The sequence below is a fragment of the Cinclus cinclus genome, chromosome 2, assembly GCF_963662255.1.
Source record: "Cinclus cinclus chromosome 2, bCinCin1.1, whole genome shotgun sequence".
In the NCBI taxonomy this organism is placed as follows: domain Eukaryota; kingdom Metazoa; phylum Chordata; class Aves; order Passeriformes; family Cinclidae; genus Cinclus; species Cinclus cinclus.
Window position 1 is genome coordinate 28,520,488 of NC_085047.1, and position 15,208 is coordinate 28,535,695.

The 15,208-nt window shown below is 39.1% G+C and overlaps 1 protein-coding gene across 1 annotated transcript in view; it reads right to left on the bottom strand.

Moving 5' to 3' along the window:
• The window catches only part of POLQ (DNA polymerase theta), a 51,644-nt gene that overhangs the window by 14,029 nt on the left and 22,407 nt on the right, over positions 1–15,208 (bottom strand). Inside the window, exons 13-21 of the mRNA XM_062513026.1 lie at positions 12,863–13,056; positions 12,429–12,553; positions 10,703–10,946; positions 6,856–9,902; positions 5,718–5,861; positions 4,920–5,116; positions 3,283–3,523; positions 2,014–2,207; positions 178–315 (exon numbers count right to left, since the gene is read on the bottom strand). Coding sequence (XP_062369010.1) covers positions 178–315; positions 2,014–2,207; positions 3,283–3,523; positions 4,920–5,116; positions 5,718–5,861; positions 6,856–9,902; positions 10,703–10,946; positions 12,429–12,553; positions 12,863–13,056 — 4,524 coding nt within the window. The remainder of the gene's footprint in view (positions 1–177; positions 316–2,013; positions 2,208–3,282; positions 3,524–4,919; positions 5,117–5,717; positions 5,862–6,855; positions 9,903–10,702; positions 10,947–12,428; positions 12,554–12,862; positions 13,057–15,208) is intronic.

A 15,208-nucleotide genomic window follows, 5' to 3' on the forward strand; every position in this document is an offset into this window, starting at 1 on the left:
AATTTACTCTTATTGAAGTCTGCTATTTATAGGCATGTCCTCACTGCACGCAAGCTTTAGGAGAGTAGGAGTTACTAACTCTGCTAATGGAGGAGGTAGAATCCAGTCTGAATTTCCAGTGGTAACTGGAGGAGCAGAAGGCAATTAAAATTTACTTTCAGACAGATTTTACTGTACCTTGGTTGTACTGAACTGCTTGCTTAGCCTGACCCTGTTTCTGTTAGCAGCTGCTCTTCTGGTGTAACCCAGGGTTTTCTTGTTCCCTTGGACTTTCACATCTCCATTTTGTGGCAACTTCAGCTCCAGGAACAACACCTGAAAGAGGCCAGCACATCAAATCAGTTTCTGCACACTACTCCCAGGAGAAAACAAAAGCAACTGAGCACTTAAACAGCTTATTCCAGCCAAAGGATAGTTACAAATGTTTCAGATAATTAAAAAGCTGATTAAAGATCCTGGCTATCAAGGTAATTCCTCCTCATTTTAATTAACTACAAAATGCAATTTAAAATCTCATTTTCTGAACACTCTAAGTTTAAATTCAGAGGTATACTTACAGAAAAGGTAATTAACTCCATCCAGTAAGTGAGGTTATTACTGACAGTCAACTGTAATAAAATGTTCAGATGACTGAAAGTGGGAAGAACATAAGTGAAAAAATAGAAGTGTTAGCAGGGAGTAGGCTTCAGAACAATATGAATGGCAGAGAAATAAGTGGTTACAAATACCTTTTAGAGAATACTTAGAATATTAGTTTTTCTAAAAAAATTGCCAAAAACCAGAAAATTAAGTATATGTTCGTCTGATGACAGACAGAACACAGCTCTTATTTTCTCACTTTATGTTTCTATGTAGCATTATACACTATACACTACTTAGCAGCTATTGTCTTTGATTTCGCAGCTGGCAGAAGGGAACATAAAGCTTTTCTCCTGCCCTATTTATGTAGCACAGATGCTCCACTGACACAAAACTAGTTCCATCAAGTTTCATAAGAAACTTCCACATAGATACATGCTTCTGTAGTTCAGAAAACAGCATTTCAGACAAAACTTTACTTCCCCTTTTCCATGAGGCAGAGTGAAACTGAAGTCAAGCATTATTTCAGGAGTTCTAACTTAGACTACTGTTACTGAGCAAGATTTCTACATTTGCAACAAAGAAGGAATATTTCTGTGGAATTTCTTTTACTGATAGCTGCTTGCAGATTTTGAATACTTTCATATAAAGTACAGCCCCTTAGCAAGAAAATAGTATATGGAGGAAAAAAGATGGGGAGAAAACCATGCACAGCAATTTTAATTTATTTCAATTATTTCATGTAATGTACATTAAAAAATGTAAGTGAAATTCTTCAGGAATTAAAGAGTTGCTAATTTACACAGAAATCTGTTTATTAGACTTTAAAAAATACCAGTTCTTAAAAGGTTCTTAAAATCAGACAGTACTTGATTCAAAACGTTTAAAGCAGTTTTTCCTCCTTGTTCATGCCTGTAAAGGGGCAAGGGTACCAATGCAACTTTTTCAGTACAACTCAACTCTTCTTAGACTCAAGACTACATGACACCAAATCACATCTCATGGGCAGGACACTGGCATTGTAAAAAAGCTTCTCCAATCCTGTACAACTCATCCAAAAAACTCCAAAAGCCATTTAATTGGCAGATCATCTCATGCACCATGAGAGCCCAAAGTCCTATGCAAACCACGTGCTTTTTTCACTTGGTTTTAATTTCCAACATACATATTTCAAATTCTAGCTTCTTTATCTCTGCTAAAGTTGGCAGAAACCAGAATGATCAGTAACAAGCACGAAAGACACAGCCTCTTGCAGGCAGCAAGCTCAAAATGAGTATAAGGATAAATGAACTCTCAGCAGAGTTGGGTTTGCAGTTTGCATTTTGTCTTTTCTTCACTCTTCCCATGAAGAATTGTTTTTTCTTATTTTAGCCAAAGTCTCTTGATGATAACTTCTGAGGAAATTCTCCCCCTCCCACCCCAACCCTCAAATACCTCTGCAATGTCATCAGGGCTGGTCAAGGAGAAGCTGCGCCCTGCCAGCTGATATGCCTCGGTCTCAATCTGGCTCAGTTTAGCCTGCATAATCTGTTTCTGGGTTTCATAGGCTGTTGTGCTGAAACCAATGCCATTCAGCTCCAGCAGAGCCAAACAATAATGGGTGGGCATCTCCACTTTAGAAAACACATCTGTAGTAAGTGAAAACCCAAGAAAATCTTTTATAAAAGAGATCAACTGCAGATAAACACATTCATTAAATTAAAAAAGGAGAATCCTCAGTTTTGAAAATACTGAAATGTTCTGACACACTGAAATCTTTTACTGTAGATTCCATTTAAATACTTTTTTTTCTAGAATAAGAAATATTTCATAATAGGAAGTGTTCCAGAACTTCCCATCACAAAAGTACTCAAGAAAGCAGCTTCTGTCAATTTTTAATTCTAAAAAATACATCTCTTTGTATATCAACATTTTATAAACTGCAGACATGCTTAATATAAGCCTTTCTAACTTGATACACTTTAATTCCACCACCCACCTCTCTTTAAAGTGTTCTAAGGTTCAACTCTAACAATCATGAACAATGTCGTAAACTTGAAATAAAATACTTCAGCAGGGATTGGACCATAATCCTTGGCTCTGGGTATAATTTAGGGGAAACTATCATGATGATCATCAACATGTATATTTTGGGGGATTTTTTTTTTGATGGCTTGTTTTAAAACAGCACAAGCACTCAGCAATTATTAGTGCAAACATACAGGATCATTCACTATGGAATCACAAGAGTTTCATAGACACAATGCATACATGACAAATCATGCTTTATGGGCAGGCCAAAGAGAAATAAATTTCCTTCAGAAAACATTTGAGGATTTTAGGAATTACTTCTGTCAAGAAAATCCAAAAACAACTGAAAATGCTCATGAGAAACCATAGACAGATCCACAAGTCCCTCAGAATGGCCAGGGTACTCACCTAGGACGTACAAATGTGCTTGATTTAGATATATAGAATAGACTCTGCTACAGCCTTAACCACTGGAAATCGCGGAGATTTGGGATCTAAGAATTATATATTTTTTTCATAATTTTTAATAATATTCCTCTGAGGGAACTTCCCTCTTTTCTTTTAACAAATGACAGAATATATTTAGATAAGAACTTCCAAACCCACCTCTCTTCTGCACAGATCATTCAGCCTGTGGTAGCACAGCTGTATTTACCCTCCATCTTTGCCTCAAAAGGGAGGAGGTCTCTTTACCTGTCAAATTTGCCTTCTGTAACTCCTTGTGGAGCTGGTCCATGATATTGAAGATAAGCACAGACTCTATGGCTGCTCTGTACCGCCCAGACTGGTCTCTGCTGGCGCCCAGCCCCAGGCTCTGCACCCCTTGGCCAGTGCCCACTCCTTCCAGGAGGGGCAGCTCACTGGGGAGAAAGTTGGTCACCATACTGTGAAGGGTATGTTCCTTGGAGCCAGAATCTAGCAGCCAAGATGCAACCTTAAAAAGGGAGATCTCCATGAGACATTTTTTGTACCTTTTAGTCATAATACAATGTAAATATTTAACCAGGGGTTAATTCAAGGTTAGAGTGGATATTATTTTTCTTCATTTGGCAGGAAAACTGCAATAATTTGTTACATCAATTCAGTAAAAACCTTTAGTAGGACCTAAGTCATGGAAGAGCTTAATTCTTGAGTGAGATGAAAAGTTATTTCTGTACTTTTGAAAACTTTATCCTCTATCAAATAAATACATCTGGAAGTATCTTTTCACTTATTAACACTTAACTCAAAGGGAATAAATATAAAAATCAGAATCAAAACATGTCTAACCTGAAAAATTACTTTGTAGAGATTAGAACTTGCTATTGATCTAGAGTATTAGCCAAGTTGAGCTCTCCTATCTTTTGCAGAACAGGACTAATGCCAAAAATTCTGCATGGGATATTTTACTTCTGGTAGAGTTTAAACCCATCTTCAAAGCAAATTCATTTACATGTATATTTCAATTTCTTGTGTCAAAACAGGATGAAAAACAGATTCCTACACTGCCTCTGCCATGCAAGCAGAAGTAAAAACCCACATGTATATTTATGGGGTTGGGTGTATGTATATATTCATTGTATCACTAAAATGAACCAACATGAGTATGAATATTACATGGAACAGTGAAGGGAAATACAGTTTTAGGATGAAATTAAGAGCAGTAAAAGTATCTCTTGTTATGAAAAAAATCTATGTTTGTCTTTGTGTGGAACATCTTAGCTACTTCCCTACAGAGCTGAATATTGCCATTAAGCTGTTCAGCCCATATGCAGTGCAAGCTTTAAAAACCAAGAGGATTTTCTGAGCATCCAGAGCTTTTTGTAACAAGGGCAACAAGGTGCTTACCTCAAGCTAGTGTTTCATGTGAGTTACAACTCGTACCCAAGCTTTTTGCAATTCCATGTAAACTTTTTTTTTGTTTTGAGAAAATAGAGGCAAGGTGCATAAATCCTTTTCTTACAGTCTTCTGCTCTAAGAAGAAACAACCTGACCATGACTTGTGACATATCAGTCCCAGGCTTCTTAGTGCAACAAAACAGGAGTTAAGTCCTGTCTACTGGGACTGGGGAGAGATTTATCTTCATTTCCCCTGCCAAGTAAGGTATGAAATAATAATGTGCTAACCTCTGAAACATTTTGTTTGTTTCTCTTGCAGGCACCATGAACATTCATAGCAAATCAAATGTCCTCAAAATACTTTTCTAGATTGCCCACTGAAAGAAAATTTCTCTAAATGTCTTGACAGATTCATACCTAAATAACAGAAGTACCAGAAGGTACTCCTGTCTGTCCACTGTTGTGTTTAAACTAGCAGTTTCACCCAAGAGAAATTTTTTAATCCTGCAAACCTTTGGGTCCTCAAAACTTCCTTCCAAGGAGATGCCACAAGCCATCAGCAGAGTTTTGTAGTGCTGAATGAAGTCATACATGATAAGTGAGCGGCGCTTCTTGGGCTTCCTCTGCAGGTACAGCTGCAGATGGTTCAATCTCTCTGTCACAGATAGGCTTTGGTCCAAAGGTGGTGGTGCCAAACTCAAACTGATTTCTAAGCAGGAAATACAAGGAAAAAACATATTTTAACCCATTACATGGTAAGAAAGGCAAGAGAAAAATCTAGAATGCAACCAACTAAAGCACAAAAGCTACAGTTCAACTATGAACAAATAACTATACAACTATAGCACCATCACGTGTTTTATCAAACCAGACAGGGCTCCCAAAAGCAATATGCTGTGTCTATAATAACAAATAAATGATAGCCAGGAATCAAATCCTGGTCACAATGTCACTTGGTACAGATTGGGCTATGTTCAGCATTTGGGTGCTAGAGGTCTGGAGAGCAAAAATTGGAAGAGATTGAAAGAGAAAAAGCAAGTTAGATAAAGAGAACCTGGGAGTGAGCAAATGTTTCAGCCATATGCCTGCCCACAGTCCAGTGTCTGAGACAATCAACTACCCATAGTACACAGTACTGTAGATGTATCCACAGCAATCAATGGTGTTTAACACCTAAGACTACTAAATACTTCTCCACACAACAGAGCTGGGTCAGGACAATCACAGCATTTCCAAGAACCTTATTTGCTGAAGGAACCTTTTTGAGATGCAGTGTCAAGTAACCCAGCAGAGCCTGTCTGCTCACTTACCAGTCTGGTCCTGGATCTGCTGCAAAGAGATATAATAGGCATCTTTTCCACCCCAACATACTGCTAGTCCAACTACCAAGATGTCTTCGCATCCTTGGACAGGAAATCCGTCATCTTTAACTTGCATCCACTGAGGAGAACTCACTAAAGAAAGAATTTTAAGTTACTATTATAAAATGGCGTCCGTAAACACAGAAGACTTGGAACCTTGAAAATGCAAATACATACAGCTGAGCCTAAAATTGAATATTATTGAGTCTCAGTAAAAGCAAAGGAGCTGAGTGTTAGTAGAGGATGGAGAATTGGTGTCAAGCATTTCCTTAATAGGTCTTTGGTGATAGTAATGAAGTGTTAGCAGCTTGTTGGTATGTGAGAGCATCTGAATATTTTTCTGTGACTGTCTCTGAACCAAGGTTAAATATTGTCAAATATTTTCAAAACGTAAACTTGGTTTAGTATGAGCACATGTGAAATTCAGATCAGTCTCTGCATTGCTGCAGTATTGCTTCTTTTTTTTTCCCCACAGAAGTATTCATATGCTGCAGTTTGCTGCTGCTTTTTAAACATATTCTTCCTTTAAAATGACAAGATAAAGCAGTCAGATTCTTTGACATCACACTGCCATAACAACAATATTTCATAACTATCAAAATAGATTTTTGACAGGCAAATGTGAAATGCTTTTTAGAGTGGAAGGAAGGAATACACTTCCATCTCAACTCTTGAAGAGGCTGCTACAAAAGGCCAGAATTTGGAAGGGATGTTTTATGGGTGGTTTAATCTGAACAGGAGGAAAACCTTACTTACTTTGAGGGCGACAGAACATTGGAGCAGAATGTCCAGAGAGGTTGTGGAATAGCCTTCCCAAGAGATACTCAAAAGCTGCCTCCACATGATCCTATGCATCCTGCTCTACGTGAAACAGCTTTAGCAGCAGGATTGCTACTAATAATTTATTATTATTATAATAAAATTGCTAGTAATCTCCAGAGGACCCTCCCAACCACAAAGATTCCACGATTCTGTTATATCAGTGATTTTCCTCCTTTTTTGCATATCCTTTCCTTCTCTAGGCATGTTTTAAGCTAAAGGTACCACATGCTGTTCACAAAATAATGCACTGGAACAGGAAACTGACCTTTTTTGAATTTGCCACCAATCGTTGATTTGGGAGACAAAAGGCACTTTGTTCTTTCACATGCCACTGAGATGGAGAATCTGCTTTTCTCCTTCCATTCTGCAACAAAAGTCTGGAAAAGTTCTTTGTCACTTGCTACATCAATAATAGTGAAGCTTTCAGCACTTAAGGGAACAAACGGAAAAACATCCTGAGATAGCTGCAGTGAAAAGCTTTGGTCTATAGTGGAATCATCTTTCATCTCATCTGTCTCAGGTGGGTCTAGACATCCAAGATTGACCTGAAATGTTTTTACCTGCTGCTCTGTATTGCCCTCACTATTCCACTGTAGCTGAATCATCTGCCCTTCATTCTTGCAGGTAACTTGTCCCTTTCTCGCAGATTTCACAGGGAGAAGAATAGAACTTTTTGGAAAAAGCTCTGTTGGAGAAATAAACCCATTATTACTATCTGGTGCAGGACAGAATGTTCTCTTGCTTCCCTTGAGCTGAAGCGTTACACCATCTGTTTTCTGAAGATCCGAGTTCTCCATTTTGTTTTCTTTAACCTTGAAAGAGCTTCTTGACTCCTGGCAAGTGGGCAAAGGCTCTGGCTCACACGAGTCAGATTCAAAAAGTGGATCTGGCTCTTGAAGAACAATAGGAGCAACTAGCTCTCCTTTCAAACTGGAACTTGCTGAAACTGGTTCAGTGCCTGAGAGGCTAGGCCATTTGTCCAACACATCCTGTAGTCCTGGGCTTAGTTCAAATGAGCATCCAGTCAACATCTCTGGATGGGAGTTCTTCACCAAAGCTTGATGGCTTCTCTGGAGCTTTTCACCTTGATCTCCTATTAAATCCTTTGGTCTGGGATCATTGTTACAAATGACTGAGTTTCTTAATCCTGACTGACCTTGAAATGTAGAAGGAACATCTTTCAGAAAAGAGGGGGAGTTTCCATGGTCTAAAACTTCTGCTATTACATCCAAGGACGCTAGAGACACATTGTTACACTGTGCAGGATTCTCATGTTCTTTCTGATTGTTACTGACATCAAATTTATTCTCAACAGGCCTTGGATTCTGCAAAACACCATCTGGAGAAAGCAAAGCCACAGGGTCCTTTCCATCAATTTCCATGATGTGAACAGCTGAAAGGTCACTAACATTACTGAAGCTATCATCAAACAGCAAGCTATCACTCATATTTAGGCTTGTTTCAGGGACAGACTGGCATTCTACTTGTACAGTGTGTTCCCTACCAAAATGGCAGGTTGTTTTATTCAGGTCTTTAGACACAATCTCCTCTTCCACTGAATTTTGGGTGTGGTAATCTTGTAGAAAACTGTGTAGCTGTGAGTCAGTCACTGAGAAATCACTTTCTTTAAGGCGAGGTGCAGGTTCTATTTTCTTCACTACAGGCTGTAAATTAAGGCCTCCAGACTCCAAAACTTTATTACTACAGTGCTGAGTTGTGTTTTTTGTAATGTTATTTGTTGTGATAAGACTTGGGAAGCTCAGTTTCCTAACTGTTGTAGCCAGCCTTTTATCAGCACCATTCTCAGTCCATAAACTGCTCAGTTTTTCTAATATTTCCTGCTGTGGCATTGCTGCCAGCTCTGAACCTTGGATCCTCTGCTGTCCTGTGATTCCAGCTGCTCCCTCCTGTTTTATTAGCATTTCAGTCTGAGTATCCAACTGGATGCTGTCCTCAAAGACTCTAGAGTCAGAAAACAGATGAGAGGCTGGACCATTCTGAACACCATCTGCATTGCAAACACCTCTGGATTTTACTAATGACCCTTTCAGAAAATCTTTAGGGTGACTGTTGCCACTCTGCAGTGTTCCAGCTTGTAACAATATTCCACTGTGCTTTTCACTCCCATTTTTGCCACCATTCCGAATCTGAATATTGCAGGTTTTCTCCTCATCAGGACAAAAATGTTTATCAATCCTCACCTCAGCACAGCTCACATCTGTTTTATTCCTTTTATTCTGCTCACCATCAGTTTTGTCAGTTCTCTGTGTCCTAGCACTAGCAGGTATTCCTTTACTTCCTACAATACTGTGTATCTCCACGCTGGTGTGTGGAATACCCTTCAGCATAACAGGTTCCTGAAAACCTGCTCTCCCCTTCGGCATACCTTCATTAGTGGTGGTAGGCTCTGTAAATAGTCCTTCCATTTTATCTTTCTTCCCAACCTTAACTTCCCCCATCTGTACAGAACTTGAGACTTTATGAGTTACAGAATCTGTTTTCATAAATTCCTTATTACTTTGATTTGAAACAAAATTCTCTGTAGAGATGGTGGTGTGGAAAACAGGCAGCTTTTGCATGTCTATGCTAAGCTTATTTGAATCTTCAAGAAGTGACCCCTGAAGTTTTGAAGAGGTATTTTTGTTCCTAGTTTTATTTAAATGTGTATCTGTGCTTTTAATCAATCTAGAGGCTGAAGACTCTGTTCTCAATGTTGGTGTTTTCCCTTGTTCAGTAAGGTGCTCTTGGATTGCTGTTCTGGAATCTGTCTTGGTTTTGACCAGAGAAATTTCCTCTATGTTTTCATTTCCTCTGCACACATTTGGCCGTTTTCTAGCACTGTACACAAGATCACCCTTGCCTTCCTCTGCTTGAGCCTGTTTCCTGCCCAGGACTTCAGTTGCAAATACAGAGCTTTCTGTGCTACTGCTCAGTCGCCTTTTATATCCCTTTTTAATATTTGATAAGTTTCCAGTCTGAGAACCAAACCCATTACAGTGTTGAACTCTACACTCTTTTTTGTTTAACACCCTTGAAGACTCAGCAGACTCCTTTCCATCTGATCTATGCAGTCTGTCTTCCAGTTCTGACTCACTGCTGATCACAGAGGATGTATCAGTCTCGAGAAAAGACTCTGGGTTCCACTGCACCCCCAACAGTGCCAAATCCTGCTGCAAAAGTCTCCTGGCTTCCTCCACAATGACAGAGGCTGCTTCTCTTTCAGTTAAGCCCTTCATTCCAGCCATCCAGATCCTGCGCACAGCCCGACGCTCCTCTGCTGACTCTTCATCCTCATCCACAGCCCTACGAACACTGGGGAAGGTAACAGACAGAAGTAAACATCCATGCAGAACATAACAAACAACACATGGAGCTGATACTATTCTCCTCTGCTCCCATTTCATCTGTCTTCACAGCTTCCTTTACAGAAGCACTCTACCTAAAATATAATGCACTTGATGGGAAATAACTTAATTGCAAGTAACTATTTCTAAACAGGAATAGAATGTCGATGAAAGATATGACTGGCTGCAAACCCCAAAAGCATTGCCAGATTTCTGCATTCAAATGTACCCCAGACAAGTCCTAATTCCTGCTAGGGTAAGATGCAGGTCTCAATGAATCATCCTCCATGCATTGTTTTCCAACAACAGGAAACTTCAAGAGCACGAACCAGACAAGTGTCATGGCACAGTCCAACAGGTACTTGATCAAGGAAGCTTCTTACTGCACTAGCATATAAATCACAAGAGAAACTCAAAAGATAATCAGTAATAAATCATCAACTACTTTGAACATATGGTGGAGCTGCCTTTTAGAGGCAGCAAAAACTCCCCAGACAGCATTGACAATTTACTCAGGACTAAACAGTGCATTGAAAAGAGGAATAAGAACAGAAATTAGGTCTCAAAAACTTATCCTGTAAATACAAAATGCTTCTATTAATTTCAGAATAATCATGGAATGACTGTGATCAGTTGGAGAGACCTACACCTACAAGTTATTTCTAACATTCGACATGAAGTTCCAAAGGGTTGCCATATTTTATTGCAGGTTTCATCCCTCACCTTACAAATTCCTATACTTGACTTCTGGACTTACTGATTTCTCACCTTTTAAATGGTATTGAGTTCTTCAGAGCAGCTGCCACGTCGTCAAGACTGGCTTTAGCAAGATCAGCCACGGTGACAAAGCCAGCGCTGTAGAGTGTCCTGGCACGCTGTGCATTCAGCAGAGACACTCGGACCAGGTCACAGAGCTCCCTGTGCACCCCAAAAGTGAAGCGGCTCTGGAACTGAGAGAGCAACAACTCCATGTTGTGCCAGCCCAGTCGATTACAGAAAACTGTTATCATTCCTGGAACACAAAAGTTACATTAATGTCAACTTCAGCTCCAGTTCTACTAAGCTGGATTCACTCGTAACTGCCCAATCTGAATCAGCACTCATTTTACACATCGCACCTTCCCATTATTTACAGAAACTAACTCATGTTTATTAGACCTATGAGTAGGAGCTAGTCTTGCAGAATTCAATCTGCAATTAACTACTTAATCAGTGAGGCTGAAATTCTGAATGACACTGTTTTTTCAAAGATGCTAATATTGAAAGTTTGAAGCACATGCATATCCTGGAACAGGAGTCCTATGAAACAGTCATACTGAAAAAAAAAAAAAAGGCAAAGGAAAAAGTAGTGATGAGAGTCACTAAGGGTTGCCACAGATCTTTGAGGAAACTCAGCGCTGACATCCATAAAAGCAGACCTTGGCCTGCAGGATTTCAGTTACTGAGAGCATCATAGGAGGTAGCAAATCCTACGATAAAGGTTACAACTGCAGCTCCTAGTGCATGGGAGAAGGAAAAGAGCACAGAAAAGACAGTTTCTTACTTACAGATTGCATCTACAGACTATGAAAACCACTGAAAGACATGGCATCCCTCACTAATTTTAGTGACTATAGAAAACAACTTTTATCATATATCTTAACTATGCCATATCAATAGTTCATTTTACTTCCCAGATTACTCCTGTGCAAATTATTAACACTAAAAATACAGGATTATGAAACTCCTACAAAGTTATTTATACTAAAAAGTTTTTTTAAAAAAGTTATTTATACTACCAGAATTAAATTTAACTACTCTGCATCAGTTGGCGTGACCTTTTCATTTTGGGGCTTTGACTCATGCTGCAACCCACACAGAGGGTTTTGCAAGTTGAGCTAAAACTGTCTTCAAATCTGAAAACCCACTTATGGAGTAATTAAGGATTTAGGCAACAAAAAAAAATATATCTCAGTCACATGGTGGGCTGCTACTTCTACTCCCACACAGCCTTCTCAGGGAAGTTAAAGGTAGCAGCTGTTTGACCTCCTGTGATCTGGTGATAAATGACTCAGAAGCCAGTCACTCTGTTTTGAAAACTGTAACCTTACACCTTCTGGCCAATCAATTTTGCATTCAGAAGAAAGCCATGTCCCATCTTAGAGGATCCAAACTTTACTCAATGCTGAAAGGTACTCTTCCCTGATAGAGCAAAGCTTTAGAATGGACTTGCACTAATTTCCATACTTAGTATTTAACAAACATTACTGCACATTCCACAGACATTAGCTGCACACTGCTTGATTCCCCTCAGATGTCCCCCTTCCCACTGCACACTCTGTGGTTCCACAGCAGGGGCAACCACAGGTTAAGCCATAATTCCGTATGTGGTTTTACACGGCTGTTTGCTGTTAGTACCACACTGTGGCTATCTTAGCCTCAAATCTGGAAGGACAAAAAAAGCCCAAAACAGACTAGCCTAATACTCCTGGGGCATTTTGCTCAGACAACTTGCCTGCATAAGTGGCAGCAGATTGCTGCAGGGATTGAAGCTGACCGCGACTACAGCCATATTTCTTGGTCATATCTTGTAAAGGAACCTCGCTGATTAAATCCAGAAGAGCAAGGCTGGTGAAAAACCTGTTGATGAAGTACATGAATAAATAAAACTGCCATCCAGGGCACATTACTGTACATGGCAAAATGTACTGTGATACACAGGACAGGAGAGTTCTACAGTGTAGCACACAGAAGAAACAGACAGGATGGCTTCCAAAAACATCAGCACAAACATCTTGTGCCACCAGCATTCTCAGACCAGAGCAGACCAGGTCCAGATTCCCTGACCTATCAGCTCAGAAAAGAGCCAGTTCCTGAAAACAGACACAGAGCATTACAAATGTTATAGCTTTTAATCTCTGCACATTCACACCCACATTCTGCGGTTACCTTTTGTGGATGGCCATTTGCCTGTGCTGTTTCTCTGTTTTAGCCGTGATTTTGCCCTTCACAGAGCGAGCTAGAAAGCCTTCTTCAATCCCCACCAGCTCAGCCACACGTTTCATTGAGGCAGGCAACTTCTCCCATAAGCAGAAAAACTGGTACCAATCAATTGTGGTCCACTCCTCATACACTGGGGTGACCTAAAGAAAATAAGACAATGCAAAAAACTGTTTCAGAGAAATAAAATGAACTAAACAGAGTTTTGGGTAAACAAAACTACAGCCTAGGGAACGTGGTTAGAGAATCCCACGCACTACGTAAAGGCACTGAGTCACAGGCATGTACCATGAAGAAACTAAGAACTCTTCTAATCCAGTTTCTTTGATATTTGTACTGATGAGATCTGACTCATATGGGTACTCCAATGATTACACAATTTAAAATCTTCATCAGATTATTCTTTAAATCCAAGCTGCTAAATTATTTTTAAGATATATCTTCAATGTCCTTGAAGACAACAAAATTTTATTCTTTTTTAAACATAATTTACAGATATCTATCAACCTTTTAAAACCACAAGTAAACACACTAACCACTGCCACATCATCTGATAGAGCAGGAAGGACACAGATTTTTCCAGATCTTGTTGAAGTTTTCATTTATCTGGAGTACAAAAAAAATCTCAACTTTTATTAATACTAAAAAAAAGCCCTCCCGAGCCTTTTTAAATGTTTTTTAGACATAAAACCAATTCTGTTAATGTTTAGTCAGCACACAGACAGTTTCTCTATGAGGAGATAAAACGTCTTCATATCTTCATTAATGAAGCAAGATTATTTTGAAAGAACTAAGAGCTGTTTGGCACAAGTGTTAAATGGCACAGAATACTATATGTCTGTGTGGTCATAAATCATCCATACCTCTTCATCTGCTGAGAAGAACAAAAATTATTAAGATGGGGCTTTGTCTTTTGTTGTTTATTGGGTTCCTGCTGTGGTTTGTTTTTTTTTTTTTTTATTTAAAGAAAACTATTTTCCTAGTCTAGCAAATCTTTATTTGTTTTAATCAACTTCCCTTAAACACAAGGGCTTGGAATTCAATCTCATATTTGTACAGGTAAAAGATTCAAGCTTAAAATAATTAAAAATCATTTTAGCAGATAAACTCCCTGTAGCCCATAAGGAACACAAGAAGAACAACACTTTAAAAACTAAAAAAGCAAGAAAATGAAATAAACCTTTGGCCTTGAAAATTAACAGACTCTCAAGAAAGTGTTTTAGAGTAGCTCAACAGAAGAGAATCTCAAGAACATTTTGTTCAACAGTGTATGATTTAAAATAACCTTAGACAAGCTGCTGCAATTAAAAAGTACAGCATAAAAAAACATATTGTCATCACTGCCTCTACCCCAGAACAGGAACAAATTTCATCCCTTTTTTCCTGTTTTGGAGATGCAAACAGGGAAAACTTCACTGGTGCATAACACAGAGGAGTTCATTTTACTTAGAAGAAATAGAACAAAATATAATGTGGTCCTCTAAAAGAGAGATATGAGTACATATGGGACAACAGTAGATAAAAAAAAAAATCTATCAATATTAGCCCATAACTGGGTTATTGAACACAGCATGCAGAGACAGGTACCCTCAGACGCCTGCCTGCCCCTGTCTCCCAGCTCAACAAGTTTTTTAATTGCAAGCACATTCCTCTTGAAGTGAACTTTCATTTCAGATAAGATTCCCAAATTCTGCCTTTGATTTATCATCCTGGTAAAGAGAATACACCTTACAGTTAAAGATGGCTAAAGCTCACTGTCAGATTTCAGCTGATGATTGCACGATGGGCCTCTGGCAGCCATGAATCCCAAGTTGTTCAGTGCAAATCCATCTGCTTTCCTCACTAATCTTCACAAGTTCATGGCTTCCTCTCCCAAAGTCTTAAATAGCAGTGCTTAGCTTTTCAAGTGTATGTGCTCATAAATCTTGACACACTCTGGGACACTTCTCCCTTACAAGATTTATCACACTCTTTCCTTTAGCCCTGGTAGCATCACCAGGCAAATAAACTAAATCAGGGATGGATTTCACTGTAACTGAACAAAGAAAGGCCCACCCATAGAAAAAAAAAGTGGTGTGGCTCTCTGAGGCTTTTTGAAGCAGAATAAATACTAAATGGCCAACATTTTTCTGGGCCTCCAAAAGTAATAAGAAATTAAGTCTGCTGATCCCAAACACACATACAGAAATCAATTTGTTTTATCAACTTCAAGTGCCTCAGAAAAATTACTATTATCTTATGCTCCAAACTTAGTAAGTTCTGAAATCTTAAGAAGTCAAGAGTGACAACAATGGG